We start from the raw sequence: 27996 nt of genomic DNA, 5'->3' as shown, positions 1-27996 counted from the left end.
AGGCTGGCAGCTACAGGTCTGACTGGACCCCTAGCCTGGGAACCTCCATATGCTGTGGGTGCTGCCCTTAATAAAAATCATCATCATCATCAGAGACCATCCCTTTAATTATCTTTTCCATGATAGGGAAACAACATCTAAAATGAACAGTGATCACTTTTTTGGACATTCGCAAATGTGCCAACTTAGGCAAACTGCCTTTTCCTCCACAGGATCTCTCTTGATTCTCTCCTTCCCTTCTGCCAACCCTCTATTCCACATGTATGACATCGATAAACTGCTGACAGGAAAACCCCTGCTTCTCTGCTAACCCATAAGTAAGTCCAATACAGTCTTTCCATCAAAATATTTGGAAACTCTGACCACTTCTCACTATTTCCAATACTGCCACCATCCTCTCTAGCCCAGATACTGCATTCTTCAAAGCTCTCCAGAAAAACAGAACCAACAGGATACATATATAGGAAAAGAGATTTATGAGAAGGAATTGGCTCACATGATTGTGGAGGCCGAGAAGACCCATGATCTGCCCATCTACACACTAGGCACTCAGGAGAGCTGACTGGTGTAGTTCCAGTCCATGGACAGAGGCCTGAGAACCAGGAGGGCCAATGGGATGGAGTAACTACCAGTTCAAAAGTCAGCAGGCTTGAAACCAAGAAGAGCCGATGTTTCAACTCAAGTCCCTCTGAAGGCAGGGAAAGATCAAGGTCCTGGCGCATGCACTCAGGCAAGAGTAGCTTCCTGTTAGTCACAGGAGGATTGGGCTTTTAGTTGTAGGCAGGCCTTCGACTGATTAGGTGAGGCCCACCCACATTCGGGAGGACAATCTGCTTTACTCTACCAATTCGAATCTCAATCTCATCCAAAAAGATACACCCACAACGATGTAATAATGTATGGCCAAATATCTCGACATCCTATGGTCCAGTCAGGTTGACACACAAAATTAATCATCACAATTACTAGAATTGTTCTTTACCTGGCTTTTCTTCTTAACTTCCTTCAGCCTATTCTTCACCCACCAACCTGTGATCTTTTTAAAGTTGTATGGAGACATAACTCACATACTATACCATTCACCCAAAGTGTACAATTCAATGGGTTTTAGTGTATCAACAAATAAGTGCATCTTTATCACAGACAGCCAAAGATGGTTAACAACAATTTAAAGAAGCCTCAGTGGCTTCTCACCTTGCTTAGGGTAAAATGCAGTCCACTCACCAAAGCCCACAAAGCCTTATACAACCTTGCTGGTCTACCTCTTTGTCTCACTCAGTTCCAGACCAGCTGGAATGGTCTAGCTTGATTGATCCTGCCTTGATCCCCCTCCTCGTTTCCCGGAAAACTCCCTCCCATCCCCATGTCTTTCCACCCCCTCACTTTATTCAGCTCCCTGATCAAATGTCAGCCGCTGAAATAAGATGCCCCTGAGCATCTTCTCTGAAATACTCCTCACACATGCGCTCAATCATTCGCTACCCATTCACCTTATTTTTTTGCAGTGTAATTATGGTAATTGACAAGGTATTACCGAGTCTTCATGGTAATTACTGGCACCTACCAGGTTATTATTGACTTATTAACCATGCTCCATTAGGGAGCAACTCTCTCTGCCTTATTTGTGTCTGTGTCCTAAGTTGCTAGAACAGTAGCTGACACAGGTTGGGTGTTCAGTAAGCAATTTTAGGCAAGGAGAGATAGTTGTGGGCCTAAACCTTCAGTGACCAAGGCCCTGATCCCAGTCCTACACCTGGGTTCTATTTCTCATTAACCTCATTTGCTCTTCCCTTTCCAATTTCTACATTAAAAAGATGCCTAAAGCGAGCTGTTCCAAGTGTTTTTGTACCTGCATAAAACTGTCATGTATGACATAATCTTACTCTGAATCAATTTTTTTTTTAACTCTACCAGCTAATTATAGTATGGCTTTAGGAATTCTAATTCATGGATGTTTTGAAAAAAAGTTGCCCTCCAGGCTGACAGTTGGCCTATAAATGTTCTTCTTAGATTTAAAAACAAGTAAGTTTTGGAACTCCAGGGAAGTGTTCCTAAACTTGTGCCAACGCCATGACTAGGAGATTATGGCTAGAAATAAAACAGGAATTTCCAGATTTACAGCACTGCCTTATTATGAGGGCACTGGAAGCAACTTTAATGTTGACACCAAGTTTCTAAGTTTCTACTCATGGAGATACTTATCTTTAACTGGGAGTTGGGGAGAGGAAGGGCGGCAAGGAGGAAATCTCCTAAAAATACTTTATATTGTTAATATTTTTTAATATTTTTCTTTTTTCATATTTTCATGAGGAAATTCCCTAAAAATTCATTCAGTCTATTTCCTCAGATTTGGTGACTGGATAACCCCCAAAACATTTCAAAATACAGATGGTGATCCTCAGAAATTCCCATAAAATATACATTAGAAAAAAGTTATTTAAACTAAAATCCAATCATGGACAATGCCATTTTCAATGCATAAAGTGATCTTAATCTTGGTTAATAATTTATTTTTTTCTTTTCTTTTTTTTTTTTTTTTTTTTTTTTTAGGGCTGCACCTAAGGCATATGGAAGTTTCCAGGCCAGGGGTCAAATCAGAGCTACAGCTGGTGGCCTACATCACAGCCACAACCACAGGGAATCCGAGTACGTCTGCAACCTACACCACAGTTCATGGCAACGCCAGATCCTTAACCCACTGAGCAAGGCCAGGGATCGAACCGCATCCTCATGGTTCCTAGTCGGGTTAGTTAACCATTGAGCCACAAAGGGAACTCCCAATTAGTAACTAAATTTTATGCTCCAATTTCTTCCACTAGTGTGAATAATACATTAAAAATGGCAACACTGGAGTTCCTGCTATGGCAGAGTGGGTTACAAATCCTATTGCTCAGGTGGCTGCAGATGGCTGCAGAGGTGCAGGTTCAATCCCTAGCTGGGCACATTAGGTTAAAGGATCCAGTACGGCCACACACAGCTGTGGTATAGGTCACAGCTGTGGCTTGGATTCAAGCCTGGACCAGAAACTTGCATATGACATAGGTGCGGCTGTGTTAAAAAAAAAAAAAAAAAAAAAAAAATGGCAACACTATGGTATGCTCCTATGTCTTTATTAAGAAGTAAGAAAAAGTACTCCATGTTTTTGTTAGTTTTTTTTTTTTCAGAGAAAATAACGGATTGGCAAACTAGTAAAATAAGAATAGTTTAAATTTTTGTGCCTGAGGTGTAATTACACAGCTTGTAGCAGTGGCTCGCCCTTCCTTTGAAATAAAAACATTTCTTTAATGTAGTCTTAATCATGAGAGCATAACTGAGAAGTTTTAATCAAGTTTATTGATATAATTTAACCTCAACTGTCTCTGTTAGGAAATGAAAGAAAAGAAAAAAATCTTTAACTCAATGAAACCCCAAGGCCTGATCCAACCTCTATGAAATGGTTCCAATACAGTAATAGGTGAGCAATAGCAAGCTATAGAAATATCTATCTATCCTTCATTATTTGTCAAGTATGAGGACATCAAGAATATGAAAACTAAGCATTGAGGCAAGAGGAGGGTAATGGGAGGAGACCTCAATGTTGACCCCCATTCCTTGAAAGGTGGGGACAGCGGCAGCCAGAATCAGTGCAGTATGAAGGCTGCTCTTATTGGCTAAATCATCAAATTGGCCAGGATGAGTCAATCACAAAGAATTTGCTTGGCAGAAGATCTCCTTCAACACACCTACCAAATCAGCAATAAAATTCCAGACCAGAAAACAGACTCTATTGATCCTCCCATGAAAGGGTTACCTTAAAGGAGCTCTCCAATTCCATCTTCCCCCTCTTCCCATGCTGTCGCCAGTTATCTGTGCTTCGCCTATGTCAGCATCCAAATAGTCTACAAATCGATCTTGCTTATTACCAGTGGGAATGATATTCTCTGCGAGACACACACTGGGTGACCCAGCACAGAGCAACTCTCAGTCACCATGCTTTCAAGCAAGGCATGTGTTGATATTGGCTCCTCATCCAATATTGTTTATATTGGCTACTCATCCAACAGTCTAATAATCCCCGAGTATTTTCTCTTCAACCATACCAAATTTATGGCTGCCTCTTACCCAGAAAAGGGCCACCTTTTTGAATGTAATTACATTTGCGCTTGTTATATTACTTCAACTTGGATGAGAAAGGAAAGGCAACAGAAGTAGGCTTTTTTCCCCTGAAAACATTCTGTCCTGAGGTCTCATGCATTGTTTTTATTTGTAGAGAGCTCAAAAACCTCCCCTCTCCTAATCCCTTTGTTCCCCTAACCCTGGGTTTATTTTACTATAGTTTTTTTTTTTTTTTTTTTTTTTTTTTTGGGTCTTCTTGCCTTTTCTAGGACTGCAGCATATGGAGGTTCCCAGGCTAGGGGTCGAATCGGAGCTGTAGCCACCAGCCTACACCAGAGCCACAGCAATGCAGGATCTGAGCCGTGTCTGCAACCTACACCATAACTCACGGCAACGCCGGATCCTTAACCCGCTGAGCAAGGCCAGGGATCGAACCTGCAACCTCATGGTTCGTAGTCGGATTCATTACACACTGCGCCACGACGGGAACTCTACTAAAGATTTTTTTTTTTTAATGATATGAAGAAAGTCACTGCTTGAGACTGGTTTTTAGAAAAGTACATGCTACAACCTGAATGAGAATATTTAAATTTTATAGCTGATTCCTCTAGGGAATTTTCTATTACAACTAGAAGGAACAACTTTTTCAGCAGTGACCTTGGCATAGACTAGGCTGCACTCCTGTGTTGACATCCAAGTGTATAGGTGAGTGAGGATGAACCAGAAATAATTTTACATAGGTTATGAGAACATGGACCTCAATATCCTTCTGAAAAACAGCAGTAAAAAAGGACCCATAGCTTTATTTCTTGAAATAACCATTATGAAGGCAGGGAACAATGACACATCTAACAGCTTTGGCTAGCCGGCATCTTTGCCCATTTCCTGCCTTCGGCAGCATTCCTAAATGAGGAAACAACCTTCCCAGCCTCTATAGTCACACTTTACACATTCTATTCTTGAAGAAATCTGAAAGAATAACCCTTTAGAGAAAAGATGTTCAAATTCAGCCCATATTTTATGCCAGTGTGGATAGGCTGAAGATTTCTCTACTGAGCTCACCGAAAGACACAAACATTCATACAAACGAATAACTCAAACTAAATTTTCTGAACTATCATTGCTTTCCAAAGGCAAACTGCCACTGAAATGGCAAAGCATGAGAAGATCAATCACATCTTTCGTCACTCAGCAAACGAGCCCATGGAAAAGGGTAGTGTTTACTTTCTTGATTCTTCAACTCAGTGTTCTTGGCCAGGTATGATTTAACCCCGGGGAGTCACTGGCAATGTCAGGGGACATTTTTAGTTGGCCCAAGTGGGGGATGGAGGGCATGGTGCTACTGGCAACTGGTGAGTAGATGCCAGGAAGCTGCTAAACACTCTACAATGCACAGGACAGACTCTCACAAGAAAAAAACAAGCCAGCACAAAATGTCAATTGTCAATAGTGCCAAGGTTGAGAAACCCTACTTTAGAAAATACAAATAAATCATTAGGCGTCCAAGATGACTATAAGTTTTAGCGTTAATGACTTCCTTGATGTTTTCTACACATATTGTATTTCATGCATGCTAATACATCGGACGGTAAATATTATTCTAGTTAGAGGGCTCTTTTCACCATCAGAATGTCTTGCCTGTTTCTCAGGGTTTTGTTTTGAGGTTGAGTTTTTCCACTCCCAAATAAAGGTTGGGGTTTGATCATTTGAACATGCCCATGTTTAAGAGCACCTAATGTTTTGGATGACTCAAACTCTTGGGTTAGAATTTTTTTTTTTTAAGCATGGTTTTCTAAGGAAAAAAGAGAATTTCTGAAAGACAGGGGAAAACGTATTTCTTTATAAAACTCAGTCAAGCGAGGAAAGCCGTATCTCTAGAATATCTGGAAACATGATTATTAACTTCCCAAGGAAAAAATAATCAGATAAGCATATGAATGTTTCAAGCAAAATATTCAGCATATTTCTAAACCATCTAAATATGTGTCTCTCTGCTGTCACTGCTCAAGAGATATTCCATGTGTTTCACCCAGGGCCATCTGCCACGGGTAAATCCACTGCCTAGGTTTCAAAGCTAAATGCACATGGCAGCGGTAAGCAGACATGAAATGGACAAAAGTCACAGCTGACAGAAAGTAAGACAGAAGTAATGGAAGAGAAGCCTTGGAGCACTATACTCACATACCTTTATCTTTTTTTTTTTTTTTTGTCTTTTTTGCCATTTCTTGGGCCGCTCCCACAGCATATGGGGGTTCCCAGGCTAGAGGTCGAATCGCAGCTGTAGCTGCCAGCCTACACCAGAGCCACAGCAACGGGGGATCCGAGCCACGTCTGCAACCCACACCACAGCTCACAGCAACGCTGGATCCTTAACCCACTAAGCAAGGCCAGGGATCTAACCGGCAACCTCATGATTCCTAGTCGGATTCGTTAACCACTGAGCCACGATGGGAACTCCTACACTCACATAGCTTAACAAACCCTTACACAGAAATTGCATACTTATTCCTGTATTTGACTTAATTTGGTCTATCTACCCCACACAAACCTCATTCATGGAAACCACTTGAACCTACTAGCCCCCTGAATTGAACAAGCCAAAGAGAATGAATACACCTGACCACAGCCTAATTTAGCCAAAACCACTCCCTCCCTCCAGGAACTCATCTACCAGCTCACCACTGACCTATTATATCTGTAGCCTGGAAAGAAAAGGTAATCTGATCCATTCAGGTTCCTCTCTTGGGAAACTCAACTAAGGGACACCACGTCCTGTTAGAAATGGCACAGAAAAAAAGCAATTATATGGAATGCTGCTGCCATGTTTATGCCTGAGCACAAGATGAATGAGAGTCCTCTGGGAAATCCTTGCATTAAAACTCTCTTCATCTCACCTAGCTTGAAAGCCTCTTTGCTCTTTGTTACCAAAAAAAGCATGAACTGCATGTAAAACTGGTGAATCTGATGAGGCTTTGAATGTACCAAATGTGAATTCCTGTTTTTGTTTGTTTGCTTTGCTTTTTAGGGTGGCACCCACCACATATGGAAGCTCCCAGGCAAGGGGTCAAATCGGAGTCGCAGCTGCCGGCCACAGCCACAACAGCAGCAATGCGGGATCCGAGCCGTGTCAGCAACCTACACCACAGCTCACAGCAACACAGGATCTTTAACCCACTGAGCGAGGCCAGGGATCAAACCCACATCCTCATGGATCCAGGTACGGTTCATTAACTGCTGAGCCACGAAGGGAACCCCTGAATTCCTGGTTTCCACGAAGGGAACCCCTGAATTCCTGGTTTTAATACTGTACCAGAGTTAGGCAAGATGTTACCGTGGGGGAAACGACGAAAGGCACAGAGGACTTCCCTGTACTTTTTTTTTTTTTTTTTTTTTTTGCAACCTCCTCTTGAATTTACATTTCAAAATAAAAAGTTTTTTAAAAAGCAAGGGCTAACTAAAGCATTTACCTATCTGCACAGGTTCCCTACAACTGTCATAACAAAGTACCATAAACTGAGTGGCTTCAAATAAGAGAGATCTATCGGTTCACAGTTCTGGAGACTAGAAATCTAAAATCAAAGTGCTCAACAAGCCATACTCCCATGAAACCCTAAAGGAATGCTCCCTTATCTCTCTAGCTTCCGGTGGTTTGCTGGCAACCTTTGGTCTTCCCTGGCCTGTAGATGTATCACTTCAAAGCTCAGCTGTCACGCGGCTTTCTTCCTGTGTGTATCTGCCTTCGCATGCCCATTTTCATGTAAGGACACCAGTCATATCAGATTAGGGTGCCTACCCTAACTCGATTATGACTTCCCTTCCCATACTCTGAGCGACAACCCTATTCCCAAATAAGGTCACATTCTGAGGGACTGCAGTTTAGGACCTCAATATGCAGGCACACCTTAGAGACACTGCAGGTGACTATCACAATAAAGCAAGTCACATGAATTTTTTTTTGTTTGTTTCCCAGTGCATATAAAAGCTATGTTTAGCAAAGAAACTCATGGACTTGGAGAACTGACTTGTGGTTGCCTAGGGGGAGGGGGAGGGAGGGGGATGGACTGGGAGTCTGGGTTAATAGATGCAAAACTAGGCGTCCCCGTCGTGGCGCAGAGGAAACGAACCCAACTAGGAACCATGAGGTTGTGGGTTCGATCTCTGGCCTCACTCAGTGGGTTGGGAATCCAGTGTCACCATAAGCTGTGGTGTAGGTCCCAGACCTGGCTCGGATCCTGCATTGCTGTGGCTGTGGCGTAGGCCGGTGGCTGTAGCTCCAATTCAGCCCCTGGCCTGTGAACCTCCATATGCCAGGCGTGCACCCCCCCCCACCCCCGCAAAAAAAAAGATGCGACACTACAGCCTTTGGAATGGATAAGCAATGAGGTCCTGCTGTATAGCACTTGGAACTGTATCTAGTCACTTATGATGGAACATGATGGAAGATAATGTGAGAAAAAGAATGTATATATGTGTGTGTGACTGGGTCACTACACTGTACAGTAGAAATTAACAGAACAGTGTAAACCAACTAAAATGAAGAAAATAAAAATCCTTTAAAAATTTTAACAGTTATGCTTACAATATCCTATTGTCTATTAAATGTCCAACAGCATTATGTCTAATAAAACAAAATACATGCTTTAATTAACAAATGCTATATTGCCAAAACATACTAACCCTCATCTGAGCCTTCAGAGAGTCATAGGATAACATCAGAGATCACTGATTATGGATCACCAGAATATAACAATAATGGAAAAGTATGAAATACTACAAGAATTACCCAAATATGGCCGAGATGTGGGTGAACAAATACTGTTTAAAAAAAAAAAATGGAGCTGATAACATTTGTTCAAAGTAGGGTTACCATAAACCTTCAAGTCGCTTAAAAAAAAAAAAAAAAAAAAAAAAAAGCAGTATCTGCAAAGTGCAATAAAGCCAAACACAATAAAATGTGATGTGTATATTGTATTTTGTGGGGAACACAATTCAACCTATAACACTATCCTATCAAAGACCTAATTTTCTAGAGCCTATTATTTCTCAGAATGGAAACCTTGTTCATTTTGGAGTTCCTGTTGTGCACAGTGGAAACAAATCTGACTAGTATCCATGAGGATTCGGGTTCAATCCCTAACCCCGCTCAGTGGGTCGGAGATTTGGCGTTGCTGTGAGCTGTGGTGTAGGTCGCAGGCACAGCTCAGATCCCGAGTTGCTGCAGCTATGGTGTAGGCCGGCAGCTGTAGCTCTGATTCAGCCCCTAGCTGGGAACTTCCCTATGCTGCAGGTGTGGCCCTAAAAAGCAAAAAAGAAAAGAAATCTTGTTCATTTCATTCATTCAAAAGAACTGGCGACCTCCTGTATGTACCAGTCACTACGTTCAACTCTGTGAATGAAAAAAATGACTAGTAAGTAGAGTCTGGCTCAAATTTAATATCTCTCTTCTCTAAGTATCCAAAACTAAGGCTTCTGACACACTGCTTTTGTGAAATTCTTAGAGGTCAACCTTCATGGTCTAACTGCAACTGCTCACGGGTGTGCAACGAAAGTCAGTCTACAGTAATTCTCTGTAGCACATTCACCATCTGGTGCTTTCTTGTTCATTTGTTAATTTATTTGCCCAATCCCCCCCACGCCCCCCGCCAGTTGAAGGTAAGTTTTTTGAGTGTAAAGCCCCTATGTCTTTGTCCTCTAATATATCCCTATAAACTCCAAACATTCTTGACCTGGTAGGCACTCAACTATGTGTTAAAAGAATGAATGTGTGGCGTTCCCGTCATGGCTCAGTGGAAACAAATGTGCCTAGGATCCATGAGGACGCAGGTTCGATCCCTGACTTCACTCAATGGCTTAAGGACCTGGAGTTGCCATGAGCTGTGGTTTAGGTCGCAGATGAGGCTCAGATCTGGCATTGCTGTGGCTGTGGTGCAGGCTGGCAGCTACAGCTCGGATTCAGCCCCTAGCCTGGGAACCTCCATATGCCTCAGGTGTGGCCCCAAAAAGCCAAAAAAAAAAAAAATAATAAGATAAATAAACTTAAATTAAAAAGACACGTGTGAAAAAATGTTAAAAAAAAAAAGAATGAATATGATACCAAAGGACATTCATAGAACATCCAGACTATGACTATATCATCTCTTCCCGTGCTCCTAACAGCACTACTAGGTAGATGCAGGAATTCTAATTTGCACTTGAAATTGAGGCTTTAAGAAGTTTTGATAGAAAAACTCTCCTGACACACAAGCATGAGAAGGAAGAATCAAATGACACATAAAAATGACGTCAAACTAAATGCACATAGCTCAGTTCTGTGCCTCTGGTCACTTTTAGGCTCTTACGTCCAAGTGGAAGTCCTCCCTGTCTGTTATTTGGGAAATTATTCTATTTAATAGACCAGAAATACATTTCATTTTAGTTTCCAGAGATAAAATCCAAACTAGATAGAATTTTTTTTAATGTTTTAATTAGCCACACCTGCAGCATATGCAAGTTCCCGGGCCAGGGATCAAATCCAAATCAGAGCTGCAACCCATGCCACAGCTTTGGTAATACCAGACCCTTAACCCACGGCTCCAGGCCAGGGATCGAACCCGTGCCTCAGCAATGACCCAAACCTCTGCAGTCGGGTCCTTAACTCACTACACCACAGCAGGATAGAATTTCTGATACTTGAAATAGAAACACTTGGAGAGACCTTTGGATTTAAATATAAAATACACTGGTGCTTTCATCTAATCATAGAATCAGAAGATGGAATAAAATCTGGAGTGGCCAACCATAATAAACCGCAACAGCTGAAGCGTCCCAAATATGCAGGGTGCTTGGAGTCAAAGGCTAATTTTATTTAAAAGGCATGTAATTGATCCAAGAAATGACAATTTAAAATCTAAACACTGAACTATCTGAGACTAACTCAAGCCATTTGAAAAGACAGAGTACTTGCAATACAATTTATACACTGAATTTTCACAGTAGTTATTTCATAAAAGTTATTTTCATATAAAACATATTTTATTAAATGGAATGTTTCTTCCTAGAAAGACCTCAGAAACCAAACATCTTGCATTTTACTCCTTAAATAATACCTTCTGACTTGCTATATTACTAGAAGTAATTGATATATATGTATACACACACACACACACACATATACATGAAAGGTTTTTACCTAACCAAATTTGAAACCAATAAAAATATGTCAGCTGCTTGGTCATAGAAATAAAGTGATTTGGTAAGAAGGAAGGAATTAATATTTGAGCCCAACTGCTCTGGGAACTTTATATATAGACAGTTGATCCTTGAATAAAACAGGTTCAAACTGCACAGGTCCATTAACACATGGAGTTTTTTCAAGAAATACACTGGAAAAAAATTTTGGAGCTTTGTGAAAAAAACTCACAGATGAACCATATAGCCTAGAAATATTTTTAAAAATTAAGGAAGAGTGTATATATCTGTCTGACTGGGTCACTTGGCTGTACAGCAGAAATTGACAGAACACTGCAACCAACTATAATAAAAAAATTTTTAAAGAAAAAAAATTAAGGAAAAGGTATATCATGAATGTGCAAAATATATGTAGATAGTCTCCTTAGGTATAAAGTGAGGGATATTTAATATAAATTAATAATGTATTTGTTTTCTGTTTTATAACTTTGCTTTTAAGGAATTACATTAGAGTACACTAAGCCTCTTTCTCATAATTGGAGAAACGGCACATCAGCCTGTTATCGCAGGTAAGTGGGTTTTTTTTATGTAATAATGTTTCTAATACTGTATTATGACTGACTGTAATATTGTATGCCATAAAAATTGTATAATGATTCACTCATTAGTGTATCATAGTCTAGGCCATCATGAACTAATCATATTGCAGTTTGTCATCAACCATGAATTATTATACCTGTACATAAATATGAATTTTTTTTCATATCTTTTCAATTTGATTTCCAGTGTTAGCAATATGTATAACATCTGTAGTGTTTGTATCATAAGAAATATTGACATAAGTACTGACAGATGTATATCTGATAAACAGATGATGCAAACTTATGGTATCCATAAATACAGTATAGTGCTGTAAATGCATTTTTTTCTTCCTTATGTTCTTAATATTTCTTTAGGTTATTTTATTGTAAGAATACAGTATATAATACATACAACATACAAAATATGTGTTAATTAACTATTTATGTTATCAATAAGGCTTCTGGTCAACAGTATGCTATTAGAGTTAAGTTTTGGGCAAGTCAAAGGTTAGACGCAGATTTTTAACTCCTCAGGAGATCAGCACTCCTAACTCTTGCACTGCTTAAGGATCAATCGCATTCTATTTATTTTATTTTTTTATTAAAGTATAGTTAATTTACAATTTCTGTGCCAACTTCTGCTGTATAGCAATAGTGACCCAGTCCTATCTACATACATCCCTTTTCTTATGCTACCTTCCAAAATGGTCTAACTCAAGAGATTGGACAAAAGTGCCCTATGCTATACAGTAGGACCTCACTGCTTATTCCTTCTAAATGCAATAGTTTGCACCTACTAATCCCAAATTCCCAGTCCATCCTATTCCTCCCACCTCCTTCTTGACAACCACAAGTCTGTTCTCCACGTTTGTTTCTGTTTTTTAGATACATTCATTTGCACCATATTTTAGACTCCACATATAAGTGATATTTGTCCTTCTCTTTCTGACTTACTTCACATAGTATGATAATCTCTTGTTGCATCCATATTGCCACAAATATCATTATTTCATTCTCTTTTCCTTTTTTCTTAAGGCCACACCTGTAGCATATGGAATTTCCCAGGATAGGGACTGAATCAGAGCCACAGCTGTGGTCTACAGCACAACCACAGCAACACCAGATCCACGCAGTATCTGAAACCTATGCTGCAGCTCGCAACAATGATGGATCCTTGACCCACTGAGCAAGGCCAGGGATTGAACCTGCATCCTCAAAGACACCATGTCAGGTTCTTAACCTGCTGAGCCACAACAGGAACTTCCTATTTCATTGTTTTTCATGGCTAAGTAGTATTCCATCGTGTATATATACCACATTTCAAAAGAAAATGGCAATTTTCTGATATTTTAAAGAAAAATAAAAGGACAGAAACTGTAAAAACTCCTTCTCGCCTAAACAGATATTTTCTAATAATAAACACTCTGCCACCAGCTTATTCTTGTCAAAACTTTGATGAGATCTTAATTCCAAGTGCAAACTGAGAAATTTTAGTACCTACACCTTTAAGCCACCACACCTTTAACATCTGCAAACACACAGATGACCAAAGAGGAGGTTCATGAATGTATTACATGCAGCCTGACCATGTCAAAGATATCACACACTTTATTTACACTCCAGTTATAAGCTGTATTAAACGTGAGTGTTCTGTTTAAAAAAAAAAAAAATTCTTTTTGTCTTTTTAGGGCTGTATTTGCAGCATATTAAGTTCCTAGGCTAGTGGTCGAATCAAAGCTGTAGCTGCCAGCCTACCCCACATCCATAGCAAAGCAGGATCCAAACCGCATCTTCGATCTACACTGCAACTCATGGCAATGCCGGATCCTTAACCCAGTGAGCGAGGTCAGGGATCGAACCTGCATCCTCATGGATCCTAGCTGGGTTCATTAACCAATGAGCCACAATGGGAACTCCTGTAAAATAAATCTTTTAACTGATTCCTATCATCAGCCTTGATTCTTAGGGATTGCTAATAATGATCCATCATTTGTACCTAACTATAAATTATTTATTTCCAAAGATATAGTCCCACATTATTATTGGTTTCTCAAGGGTCTGGACCCACCAGAGTATCTACATAAGGACAGTGGTGGGATATTTTTCATATACCAAAGTCGGAATTTAAACCTAAAAGGAATCTAAAGACTCATCCATGGTCATCTTATGGATATTATTGTGGCAAAATGGAAGACAGTGACTTGCTCAGCATCACACAGGGTGTTGGCAGGAGACCAAAAAGGATTAACTGAGCTTAAGTATGTTGCAAATACATCCCAAGATCTGCATGGATAATGCAAAAACATGAAGCACCAGAAACAACTCGTAAACCTTGGACAGTTTTTATTTTTTTTATTTTTTATTTTTTTGGTCTTTTTTGTCTTTTTTGTTGTTGTTGTTGTTGTTGTTGTTGTTGCTATTTCTTGGGCCGCTCCCGCGGCATATGGAGGTTCCCAGGCTAGGGGCTGAATCGGAGCTGTAGCCACCGGCCTACGCCAGAGCCACAGCAACGTGGGATCCGAGCCGCGTCTGCAACCTACACCACAGCTCACGGCAACGCCGGATCGTTAACCCACTGAGCCAGGGCAGGGACCGAACCCGCAACCTCATGGTTCCTAGTCGGATTCGTTAACCACTGCACCACGACGGGAACTCCTGGACAGTTTTTAAACTGTGGTCAACCAACCATGTATGCAGAGCTGAGCTTCAGAAAGAACGTGATCCTAAATAAATGCAATCTGTGGCAGAAATGGGCAGGAAAGATGATATACGAAGTTCAAGGGCACAAAAAGCAAAACAAACAAAAAATTTAAATCAATAGAATAAAAGCCTCCAGGCAGAAAGGAAACAGAAAGAGGAACTAAAGATATGAGGAGGAAATCACTAAAAATACTTGGCTTGAGCAGAAGATCCCAAACCAAATTCAATGATAATTCCAGATAAGAGAACCTATTTACGCCCAACTTTTCACATTTCATTAATGAAGAAATCTACTTTGGAAGATAATGTATTACTTACCAAACCTGCTATTGGTGTGGACAGTCTATTGATCTTCTTAATGATACCAGGTTTAAGCTTGTTAATCAAACTAAAAGTAAATAAAGAAATAACGTGTGCAGTTACAAAAATGCCAGTATCAGTTTAGCATTCTTTTTAACATTCTCAAAAATCATATGTGTCCCTCATCCATCCCCAATATTTTCTTCAGGTCCAAGAGCCCAACAGAAAGCAAACAACCAAGAAAATAAGTCAAAAAAAAAAAAAAAGGAAAAAGGAAAAAGAAAAGCACTACAAACAGTGGTGAATGGGCCTCTTAGAACATCCAGAAACATTTCTACATTCAAAGCCATGTCCTTAAAAATAGTTCCACAATAATATTTGATTCTGTTTCAGCAGTCAGTTTAACAATCTCTTTCATGGACTTCCCGTTGTGACTCAGTGGTAATGAACCCAACTAGTACCCATGAGGATACGGGTTTGATCCCTGACTTCACTGAATGGGTTAAGGATCTGGCACTGTGGTGTAAATCACAGACATGGCTCAGATCTGGCATTGCTGTGGCTGTGGCATAGGCTGGCAGCTATAGCTCCAACTCTAGCCTGGGAACTTCTATACGCCAGGGGTGTGCCCCCCTCCCAAAAAAAAGACCCTCTTTCATCACAATTTAGTTATCTTGGACCTAGGAACACTTTTTTCTATTAATCATTTTCACTGATTTTCTCAAACGGATCCATGTTTTAAAAGGTAACCGTATTTTTTGCCAGCTTTCAAGGGTACAGTGGACCTCATCCACGTAATTAACTAGTCCCCATGGGTAACTCACTCAAGTCTGTGATCAACTGCTTTGTCATTACCCCAGAATGACTGGGTAAAAGTTAAATGCACCCAAACTCCCCTAAAGAGGCTAGTAGTTACCTCAGAATCTAACACTGAACACATGTACGCTGCTGTTACAGAATCTGCAAAGACATCTGTAAGTCTCAAGACTAGAAAACACTTTTAGAACCCAGCTTTGACACGTGAAACTTAAGAGGACAATTTTTGGTTCTAAATCTAGATTACTGCGAAATTTTATTCTTTTTGCTGTGGTGCTGGTTGCTGTGCCCGATAAGAGTACCCATCCAAGCGTAATACTAAACGCTTTTCTATTAATGCTGGCTTGGTGAATTCATCATGAATCACTGCCGGAAGACAATAATCTGAAACTGGTTCTCCTATTCAGGAAGGCTTCCACAAAACAATTCTTCATTCTCTAGCAGAGCTCCAAATGGAAAGCAAACAGAGGAGGAAGAATCAAACATTTTTAATTTACTGGCCTCTCCTTCACAATGGACAACAGAAAAAAAAAAAAAATATATATATATATATATATATATCTGACACTTGTGGAATGTCACTCCTTCAACATTCCAGAGATTTATATATACACTTGAGTGTGCTAAAAATAAAAAAGACAAAAGTCTCCATTTAATAACCTTCAGAATGTGGTTCAACGGGATTCAAAACTACAAAACAGTGGCTTATGAAGATTTAGTCTGGGGAACAAAAGCTGTTTTTCTGTTTTCAGAGTTTCTTCACACCAATATCTTCAGACAACTTCACACAGATGAGAGAACCGCCCCTGAACTTCACGTATTTCCCAGAACTGTTACTTCTTGACTCCTCATTTCTTAGTGGTGCATTGAAAAGCACCTACAAAAGAAGGCTTTCTCTTTTCATAGCCACAGTCCTGTTCTTTCATGACTAGCTGAGGAGCCAGAGAAGAACTGAGCAGGTTTATAGGAAATGACAGTTCAGGAATTCCCATCGTGGCGCAGCAGTTAACAAATCCGACTAGGGACCATGAGGTTGCGGTTCAATCACTGGCCTTGCTCAGTGGGTTAATGATCCGGCGTTGCCGTGAGCTGTGGTGTAGGTCGCAGACACAGCTCGGATCCAGCGTTGCTGTGGCTCTGGCATAGACTGGCAGCTGCAGCTCCAATTCGACCCCTATCCTGGGAACCTCCATATGCCGCAGGAGCGGCCCAAGAAATAATAAAACAAAACAAAACAAACTCTTAAAAAAAAAAGAAATGACAGTTCCAATTTAATTCCAGTGGTTCCCGATTAAAAGTATTTCTTGAATTCTGTTATCGGTGGCCTTCTTGCAGCACACAGTACGAATAACTGAAACACGACTTAACAGAAACCAAGTTCTAGCCTAGTGTAAAGCAAGAAACTCACAGCAGTTGGTAGCGTCTTTCCTAAAGGAGCTTGGATCTTAAAATGTCATCTTTCTGTGACATAAAAAGTTGGACACCACTTAGCGCTGGGGCACCATATCAAATGTCAGAGAAGTCTGACATTAGTCGTCCTTGTTAAGGGAACAGTGTCGTAAATTCCTCCTCCACCCATTTGAGTCACTGGTGACTTGAGCCATGTCATTCAATTCACCTGTTTACTTCCCTTACAATTTTTGTATTACAGTGTTAGTAATGTCAAGAGAATTGCTTTTAAATACAGTTTCTGGAATGGCTAATAACAGAGACTACTCTCAATTAAGTCAGCTGAAGGAAGCCAGGGACAGAGGTAAAGGAAACAGCACAGATCAATGCTGCCTCCCAATAACGAGTTAATGGTCTCCTTTCTCATCAGAAAGTGCCAGACCAATTACTGAGAAGCAGCAGACACACAGTGGATCAGCGTCCTCCGCTCCTGAGCCTCCCCATCCATGTACAAACATGGAAACAAGCACAAGGAAAAACGACACTCTGGGTAACATGCAAAGGACCCTCTAAAAAGTGGTGTCACTAGAGGGAAACACTGTTTCATTTTGGCAATTGTTAAAATGGTGTCATTTCCAAGCACCAGAATATGGACTCACAGTTTTGGCAAAGAGTGAACATCCAATGTGATTATGAATCACGAGTAAATTATTTTCATCCAAAATTAGAGGAAGAACTTTTAGGATATTTCTTCTAGGGAGAAAAATTAAGTTTTATAAAACTTTTACTTTAGTGAAATTTAAGTCTCCTAAAGGAATAGGAGCATAGTCTTAGATCAAACAAAATATAAGTGACACATGTAAAAGATACTACTCCCTTTTACAAATGGAACTTGTTTGCGTAGGAAGCATTCTTACGTTTGTGCAATTCCTAAAGGCAACACTGACTTCAGGTCACTGGCTCTATTCAAGAACTATCAGGGAGTTCCCGTCATGGCTCCACAGAAATGAATCTGACCAGCATCCATTAGGATTGCAGGTTCGATCCCTGGCCTTGTTCAGTGGGTTAAGGATCCAGCGTTGCCATGAGCTATGGTGTAGGTTGCAGATGTGGCTTGGATCTGCCACTGCTGTGGCTGTGGTGTAGGCCAGCAGCTATAGCTCCAATTTGACCCCTAGCCTGGGAATCTCCATATGCCACAGATGCAGCCCTTAAAAGACAAAGAAAAGAAATATATCATATACCATGATAACTGTCCAGACTCCTCTGTGCACAGGGAACTAGAGGCAGCCCAGGGACCACTGTATCTGCCTGCATCCCATGCCCCACCCTTCTAATCCTATATAGGATTTACCCCAACTCCCCGAAGCTTTTCCTCAGGCCATGGTATAAACCTGGCTCTGTGCTCTCCTCACACATCACATCGGAGGTTGCTCTCTTGGTAAGATGAAAAGCAGAACAGGAAACACCTACCTAGTCTCTAGCTACCTCCCATGGTAGGGAACTCCCTCAACAAGGCCCGCCTCCCCTCTCCTTCAGCTCATCCTCCAGTTCCCTACTTACTTTTCGCTTTGACCCCAACATGTATTGTCCCCTCCCTCCAAGGGAGCTGATGTATATAAATGCTAGAAAGCTGCCTCTGTTCAGAAAGCTCATCATGAGTGAATGTGACCTGACCTTAAATATAAGTCAGAGGTGATGCTCCAGGGAAACTGCCCACCAAACTCAGTATGACATCTGGCTCAGGTATATAGAAGGCTTTAATGAGAACTGGACCGTGATGCTCTCTCTTGGTCCCTGGGAACAAGTTCCAAATGCCAAAGCTCATTTCCCTTTTATCAGAAAGCTCTTCAGCAAAGGGAGAAAATGGAAAGAGATCTTTCAACTTTCTACTCCCAAAGATTTTTCCAAATATACCAGAAAGACTGACATCAAAGAGTAGATCAATGCAGTGAGAGTCAACTTTTTAAGCTACGAAGTATTTGGTTAGTTAGTCACACGTATGTATTTCTAATATCTTTTGATTGACTCCATTTTTTTAAATATAGATGCCCACATTAGTCAAACTGTCCCTATCAGTAAGTATTTACTTTAAAAAAATAATAAAGATATGACACCTTTCTTTAAAACTGAAAGGGCAATGCCTTGTTTTATCTGTCATTTGACACGTAATCATTTGCCTAGGTTTCTTCTAGATGCAGACTCTGCGTCTATTAAAGACAGAGCCCTGTGATGGAATGAGCCACAGAGCAACCAGGCAGTAACAGTGCTAAGTGTAAGGATGTCTCTCCTTCCAAACACATCTCCCAGCACTTACCGAAGGGCCTGGCATGTCAAATATTTCATAAAATCCACTGTCTAACTTTTTTTTTTTTCTTTTTAGGCCACGGCATATGGAGGTTCCCAGGCTAGGGGTCTAATTGGACCTGTAGCCGCCAGCCTACACCACAGCCACAGCAACTCGGGATCCGAGCTGCATCTGCAACCTACACCACAGCTCACGGCAGTACCAGATCCTTAACCCACGGAGCGAGGCCAGGGATCGAACCCACAACCTCATGGTTCCTAGTCAGGTTCGCTGACCGCTGAGAACAACGGGAACTCCTCCACTATCTAACTTGGAATGTAGAAATTTTTCTGTAACTAATTCAAAACTTCAATCTTCTCTACAGAAATAAATTTAGAAATTTAGTTTCACTCAAATGCTAGAGATGATTTTGTGGTTCTCCCAAAGAGGACACCTCCCCTCTGTTATTTTTTGTTGCCAGACAAGTTTCACTTTAATGGTCTCTCCTCATGGGCAAATGCTGATCAAGAGGGAAAGCTTCCTATGAGATAGATTAATTTGGACTGGTCCTCTTAAGTAAATTCTTCCCTAAGATTTTTAACTATCTCTAGCTACATTATAAGTTGTAATATTTTAAAACTAAAAATCACAGGGAATAGTGATCACATGTCCATGGCTATAAAAGCATATGTCATTTAAAACTTTTGGACTAGAAGAACGGACCTGTGGTTGCCAATGGGGAGGGGGAGGGCGTGGGATGGACTAGGAGTCTGGGGTTAATTGATGCAAACTACTGCTTCTGGAGTGGATAGAACACAGGGAATTATATCTAGTCACTTGTGATGGAACATGATGGAGAATTCATGTGAGAAAAAGAATATGTGTATGTGTGACTGGGTCATTTCGCTATACAGTAGAAATTGACAGAACACTGTCCATTAACTATAATGGAAAAAATTAAAATCATTAAAAAAATAAAGCTCCAAAGCATTCAGTTCAAATATGACCACTTTAATCTTTTCAAAGACTGGTAGTAAAATTAATATAAGCTTCATTTCCAGAATTCCTGTGGTAGTTATTTTGAATATTGCTGAATTAGGATACACCACCACTATGATTAACAATACACGCTAAGAAGGGCAAGTACATGGAATAGTAACAAGCCAGTACCAGCACAATTGACAGTCATCCTTTCATGATGACCAGGACTTTCTTCTTCACCTCACTGTTATGCCTGAAGCATCCTGAACTGGATCGAGCAAAGTCTGAGCAGCCTGACTGCAGATGCCTCTTATTCTAGGCAACCTGAACAATTATAGCACTAATGGATCTTGCTGAGTAATAGGACATTTCCCAGTGCTACATCAAGAGCACAAGGTGTCTAGCAAACGGACTCTGGGTTCCTGTCCTGGTTCTCCTCTTCACTACTAAGTCACATCGCCAAATTCTGCCCCCATCCCTTTATGTGAATGAGAGGATTCTCATAACCCAATTTGGGTCTTTCCAACTTTTGCTACTGTAAAACTGTTTGGATACGTGTCTATAGGTATATCTCTGTCCGTGTTCCTTACTGTTTCTTAAAATCTATTTCTAGAAATAAAATCATCAGCGTCAAGCTCTTGGGACCTGTCTGAAAAGGAATTTGATGATATGGATCAATCTACTTTTGCACCAGCAGACAGCATTCCTGTGCCCTCCTTGTGGTATCATATGACAGCGACACTTTCCCTCTGCATGTCAGCCACTCACTGCACGATTCCCCCGCCCCTGTGCTGCTGCTCCTTGATAAGCACCACTCTTAAGGGATGTAAAAATTTTACCAGGGTCTTACTGTGTATCACATTTTAGACACGGAAATTGGTTTTTAATATTTTCTCCTAGGGGAGTTCCCGTGGTGGCGCAGTGGTTAACGAATCCGACTAGGAACCATGAGGTTGCGGGTTCAGTCCCTGCCCTTGCTCAGTGGGTTAATGATCCGGCGTTGCCGTGAGCTGTGGTGTAGGTTGCAGACACGGCTCGGATCCCGCGTTGCTGTGGCTCTGGCGTAGGCCGGTGGCTACAGCTCTGATTGGACCCCTAGCCTGGGAACCTCCATATGCCGAGGGAGCGGCCCAAGAAATAGCAACAACAACAACAACAACAAAAAAGACAAAAGACAAAAAAAAAAAAAAAAAATTTCTCCTAGGAAGAGGCTTCATGCACATCTCTTCCTAAATCAGTAGTCTTTTCTTAGATGCCCAAAAAACCCCACAATTATTGGGAAAGTCTTTCATTTTTTTTGATAAATTTGCTTCCATAGCTTGGCTATTGTAAGAAATGCTACAGTGAACATGGGAGTACATACATCTTTCTGAGTTAGTGCTTTTGTTTTTTCAGGGGAAAAAAAAAAAAAAAACAGAAGTGGAATTCCTAGATTATACTGTAGTCCTATTCTTAATTTTCTGAAGAATTGCCATACTGTGTTCCACAGCAGCTGTACCAATGTACATTCCCACCGCCTGTGCACAAGCGTCCCATTTTCTTTATATTCTCACGAATACTTGTTACTTAAGGTCTTCTTGATGATCGCCATTCTGACAGGTGTGAGGTGGTAGCTCATCTAGGTTCTGATTTGCGTTGCCTGACAATGAGTGATGTGGAACATCTTTTCATCGGTCTGTTGGTCATTTGCTATGTCGTCTTTGGAAAAATGTCGCTTAGGTCCTCTATTTTTTAATCGGGTGGCTTGTTTTTATGATGTTGAGTCGTGGTATATGGTGAGTTCGTAAATTAATTCTTAGCCAATTATTTACCCTAAAACTATTCATCGAGTGACTCATCTCTTCTCCATTCTCTCATAGCTCCTTCATGCATAAGAATGTATTTTGGACCTTGCAATTACATTCATATGTACACTTATAAAGCAATCCACATTTTAAATTGCTGTGCTTTTTCAAGTTTGTCATTTGTTCTAACATTGGAAGAGTCTCAGGAATTTTTCCTTTTAGAACCTTTCCTTACCTGTTTATCTTCCATATGAATGTTAATATTCTATTTATTCTAAGAAAACTCTCACTAGATTTAACATGGCTATTGACTTAAAGTTATAAATTAATTGTCATCTGTTACCCTCTATGGAAATAGAGTTTACCTTTTTTTTTTTTTTTTTTTGGTCTTTTCAGAGCCACACCCACAGCATATGCATGTTCCCAGGCTAGGGGTCGAATAGGAGCTACAGCTGCTGGCATACACCACAGTCACAGCAACGCAGGGTCCAAGCCATGTCTGCAAACTACACCACAGCTTTCGGCAACGCCAGATCCTTAACTCACTGAGTGAGGCCAGGGATCAAACCTGCATCCTCATGGATACTAGCTGGGTTCATCACTGCTGATCCACAAAGGAAACTCCCCCATTTCTTAAATTATATTGTTTACCATTACATTTTTAACATACAAAATAAAAATACCACACACTCCTCTAAAGCAAAGAGTAGACAGTGTTCTAAGCTTTGTCACTATTGCTTTTTTCCCTTAGAGCTCACATGACTTTCTACGATTGTTGGTCAGAATCTATAAAAATCTATAAAAATTCTAATGACTAAGTCTCTCAAATAAGGCAATTACTCTACTTTTAATTGCTGTTGATACCATTATATATTTGGTCTTTTTTTTATCTTTTTTTTTTTTTGTCCTTTTAGGGCTGCACCCACTAGAGATGGAGGTTCCCAGGCTAGGGGTCCAATTGGAGCTGTAGCTGCCACAGCAACACCAGATCAGATCCGTGTCTGCGACCTATACCGCAGCTCACAGGTAACGCCAGATCCTTAACCCACTGAGTGAGGCCAGGGATCAAACCCAAAACCTCATGGTTCCTAGTCAGGTTCGTTTCTGCTGCGCCACGACAGGAACTCCCATATTTGGTCTTTTGCAATATGCATTTCCTTTTTAATGCTTCTCATTGCACAAACCATAATTTCTCTACCTTCACCATTTCCTGACATACCAAAATATGGTTTTCATGTAACTACCTAAGAGCCTTCATTATTACATCAAAAGTCTACTTCAGGAGTTCCCGTCATGGCTCAGTGGAAAAGAATCTCGCTAGCATCCATGAGGACACAGGTTCAATCCCCGGCTTCACTCAGTGGGTTAAGGATGTGGCACTACAGTGGGAGCCATGGTGTAGGTCACAGATGCAGCTCCGATCCCCAGTTACTGTGGCTGTGGTGTCCGCCGGCGGCTGCAGCTCTGATTCAACCCCTGGCCTAGGAACCTCCATATGCCGTAGGTGTGGCCTTAAAAAGACCAAAATAATAAAATCTGTTTCAATAATAACCTCTTTCTGATCAATTTTAATATGGACTATTTATATCACCTTCATTGGCACACAAGCACCCTCATTTATTTTTAGTAGATCATCATTCTCATTTATTTCTTAGAGAACCTATCACCGAAATATTGTGTGCCTGCCTCTTAAGTCATTTATATTTAGGATGAAAAAGCACTGTAGATGGTACCTGTAGGTTTATGAAACAAGACTGAAGCTTTCTACTTTCAAGTGTGAGGCACGATATTACAAATATCTGCAGAATTTGCAATGAGCATATACAACATGGCCATCACTACAGAAGTGAAATTTTTAAACGGATGTTTGCCAAACTGACCTTCACCTTGGTAATTTTTTTTTTAAAAAAAGCGATGTTTTGCTATATGTGGATATAAAATTAGAGGAAAAAATTGACTGTGAAGCTTAAAAAGAGAGCATACAGTTAGCAACCATAAAACACTGCCATGAAGAAAAAGCAGTTTAGAAAATTTTAATTATCTTGATGTTCCCTTCCTGCTTCAGTGGTTAATGAACCAATTAGCATCCATGAGAATGCAGGTTTGATCCCTGGCCTCGCTCAGTGGGTTAAGGATCCAGCGTTGCCCTGAGCTGTGGTGTAGATTGCAGACTCGGCTCGGATCCCATGTTGCTGTGGCTGTGGTGTAGGCCGGCGGCTACAGCTCCGACTTGACCTCTAGCCTGGGAACCTCCGTGTGCGGTGAGTGCGGCCCTAAAAAGACAAAAAAAAAAAAAAATTGTCTTTATAAACTTAAACACTCGCAATCTTTATTCACTTGCTACTGGGTTATCAAATAATATGTTTGAAGTTTATGTTAGTTTAAATGAAGAACACTGGAGTTCCCGTCATGGCGCAGTGGTTAACGAATCCGACTAGGAACCATGAGGTTGCAGGTTCAATCCCTGGCCTTGCTCAGTGGGTTAAAGATCTGGTGTTGCCATGAGCTGTGGTGTGGTTTGCAGATGTGGCTCAGATCCCGAGTAGCTGTGGCTCTGGCCTAGGCCAGTAGCTACAGCTCCGATTAGACCCCTAGCCTGGGAACCTCCATATGCCTCAGGAGTTGCTCAAGAAAAAAATAAATAAATAAATAAAAATAAATAAATAAATGAAGAACACTAATTATCATCACTTAAATTTCAAACAGCTATAATATGAACAGGGTTGATAGGGAGTGCTGGCAAGCTGGAGAGTTATAGGAATGTCTTCCTCAAGAGACTGCAAACCAGAAAGAGCCCTAAGAAAAAGCCTTCACTATTAGAGAAGGGCCTCTGGGCTTTACATGGTGCCCTGGCTAGAAGTCCCAAGAACCCACTGACGTCACTGTCCCCTATTGTGTGAGAATCCCCGGCTCTAACAAAGGACAGAGCCCTCTTGCATAAATGAGAAGTGGTGAGGTTCTCTATTCTGTCCCATGTCTTAAAACAATCACCGAATATCCCACTGTAAATTAACAAGAGGTTTTTTTTGTGTGTTTGTTTTGGCCGCCCCAGGGCAGAGGGAGTTTCCAGGGCAGAGATCAGATCCAAGCTACACTTGCAATGACCTCTGTTGCAGCTGCAGTAACACCAGATCCTTTAACCCACTGTGCCAGGTCAGGAATTGAACCTGCGTCCCGATGCTGCAGAGATGCCACCGATGCTGTTGCACCATGGCAGGAACTCCAACAGGAGTGGGGGTTTTTTAATAATTTTTTTCTTCTTTTGAATGCATCTTTAACAAAATATTGACATAAAGATATAAATAGAAACCGAATTTCTCAAACTAATAGGTGAACATTTATTTGCTACACTCTTTCTAAGCTGCAAGCCATGGAAAGGAAGGCCTGGTGACAGAGTGATAAGAGTTTCCTCAATAACATCAGCCATGAGTTCAAAATGACATAAGCTTCGGATGCATGGCTGACTAGAGGCAGACCAAAGACTTGGCATTACTCCAGGGATGAGAAGTAGAGACTGACTAATCAGAGACACAGCCAATAAGATTACCTTCAAATACATCTTCTTACCTCATAAGGGTAATAAAGAATGTTTTCACTTGCATATTTCCAAGATTGCTAACTTAAGATGAGTATCTGTGAAATTACTAACTCATATCACTAGCTAGATATGTCCCAACTAAATATGTTAGGAGAAATAATTCTGTAGAACCACAGAGCAAGAGAGGACTGTGGATATGTATATGGTGGCAAATTTCTAATTTTTTTAAAATAGTAAGGCAATACTCATGAAAACTAACAAATACTGAAGAGAGACAGAGGAATGAATATATTAGCAAAATTCACAGAAAATTATAATGAGGAGCTGAAATCACCTTACAGACTTCTGTCAATTCTTTTACTAATTAGAAAACCCCGCAGATTTAAAAACAAAAAGACAATCTATGGAATACAAGAAAATAGTTTCGAACAATGTAACTGACAAGGTTTAATTTCCAAAATATACAAACAACTCATACAACCCAACAGCAAAAAAATCAACAACCCAATTGAAAAATGGGCAGAATACCTGAATATACATTTCCCCAAAGAAGACATACAGACGGCCAAGAGGCACATGAAAAAATGTTCAACATCACTAGTTATCAGAGAAATGCAAATAAAAACTACCACTTCACACCCGTCAGAATGGCAACCATAAGTTAGTCTACACTGGGAGTTCCCATCATGGCTTAGCGGTTAACAAATCCGATTAGGAACCATGAGGTTGCAGGCTCGATCCCTGGCCTTGCTCAGTGGGTTGAGGATCCAGCGTTGCCATGAGCTGTGGTGTAGGTCACAGACACCACTCGGATCTGGCGTTGCTGTGGCTGTGGCATAGGCTGGCAGCTACAGCTCTGATTCAACCCCTAGCCTGGGAACCTCCATATGCCATGAGTGCAGCCCTAAAAAAGAGAAAAAGACAAAAATGAAAAATAAAAAAGGTAAGTCTACAAATAACAAATGCTGGAGAGGGTGTGGAGAAAGGGAACCCTCCTACACTATTGGTGGGAATGTAAATACAACCACTATGGAAAACAGCATGGAGGTACCTCAGAAAACTAAATATAGAACTAACATATGACCCAGCAATCCTATTCCTGGGCATCTATCGAGACAAATTTTTCCTTGAAAAAGGTACATGCACCCCTATGTTAACTGCAGCACTATTCACAATAACCAAGACAGGCAAACAACCTAAATGTCCATTGACAGGTGAGTAGATTAAGATGTGGTATATATACACACAATGAAATACTACTCAGCCATAAAAAAGAACAAAATAATGCCATTTGTAGCAACATGGATGGAACTAGAGACTCATACTGAATGAAGTCAGTCAGAAAGATAGAGACAAATGCCATATAACATCATTTATATCTGGGATCTAATATACAGCACAAATGAACCTATTTACAGAAAAGAAACAAACTCACGGACATGGGGAACAGACTTGTGGTTGCCAAGGGAGAGAGGGAGGGAATGGGATGGACTGGGAGTTTGGAGTTAGTAGATGCAAACTATTGCATTTGGAGAAAAAGCAATGAGATCCTGCTGTATAGCACAGGGAACTGTATCTAATCACTTGTGATGGAACATGATGGAAGATAATGTGAGAAAAAGAATGTGTATATATATATGTATAACTGGGTCACTCTGCTGTAGAGCAGAAATTGATGGAACACTGTCAGTCAACTATAATAAAAAAATTTTTCTTTAAAAAAAGCAAAACCTGCAGCTCCTGTTGTGCACTGCAGAAACAATCCGACTAGGAACCATGAGGTTGCAGGTTCGATCTCTGGCCTCACTCAGTGGGTTAAGGATCTGGTGCTGCCTTGAGCTGTGTCCAGCAGCTATAGCTCCAATTCAACCCCTAGCCTGGGAACCTCTGTGTGCTGTGGGTGCAGCCCTAAAAAGAAAAAAAAAAAATAGGCAAAACCCCCAGATTAGATTTTGTTCATTTCACTGCTTAATAAAGTTAAGACAGATTACATGTCTAAGGTATACAGTAAAATAATTGTAACAATAGACTTTAACCAGGGGTGTATGCTTTAGCCTTCAATTCATTGGATCGCACACTCACTCAAACTAAATGATATGGAAATGATTTACAGAGGATACTAACTTCAACAGTCAATCAGATTAAAAGGCAATAAATGCATGTAACTACTCTCATTACTCAGGTGTGTATCTTGTCTGAAACCTCAGTGCAGATTTTATACCCAATTTAAATTACCCAAAATGTCAGTACACTGCCAGTCGGGAAAAAGCTAAAATGACCCCTTTCCTCCAACTCTTGACTTGGATATTCCAAAATGCTGGTTCAAAAAGGATAAACTACTACTAATGCATAAAAGAC

At 40.7% G+C, this 27996-nt stretch overlaps 1 protein-coding gene across 28 annotated transcripts in view; it reads right to left on the bottom strand.

Moving 5' to 3' along the window:
* LMO7 (LIM domain 7) overlaps positions 1-27996 on the bottom strand; it is a 222374-nt gene that overhangs the window by 114577 nt on the left and 79801 nt on the right. For 27 of the 28 annotated variants that reach the window (XR_002336692.1, XR_002336693.1, XM_021065678.1 and 24 more), the window contains one exon: positions 14862-14931. The exons of the other annotated variant lie outside the window; for it this stretch is intronic. Coding sequence is in view for 25 of the 27 variants with exons in the window: in XM_021065678.1 (XP_020921337.1) it covers positions 14862-14931 (70 nt within the window). In the remaining 2 variants the exon portion in view is untranslated. The remainder of the gene's footprint in view (positions 1-14861; positions 14932-27996) is intronic. 28 annotated transcript variants of the gene reach the window in all.

Source organism: Sus scrofa, chromosome 11 (genome assembly GCF_000003025.6).
Source record: "Sus scrofa isolate TJ Tabasco breed Duroc chromosome 11, Sscrofa11.1, whole genome shotgun sequence".
Taxonomy (NCBI): Eukaryota; Metazoa; Chordata; class Mammalia; order Artiodactyla; family Suidae; genus Sus; species Sus scrofa.
Note: the sequence above shows the minus strand (reverse complement) of the source record. Positions and strands in the feature narration are given on the sequence as shown.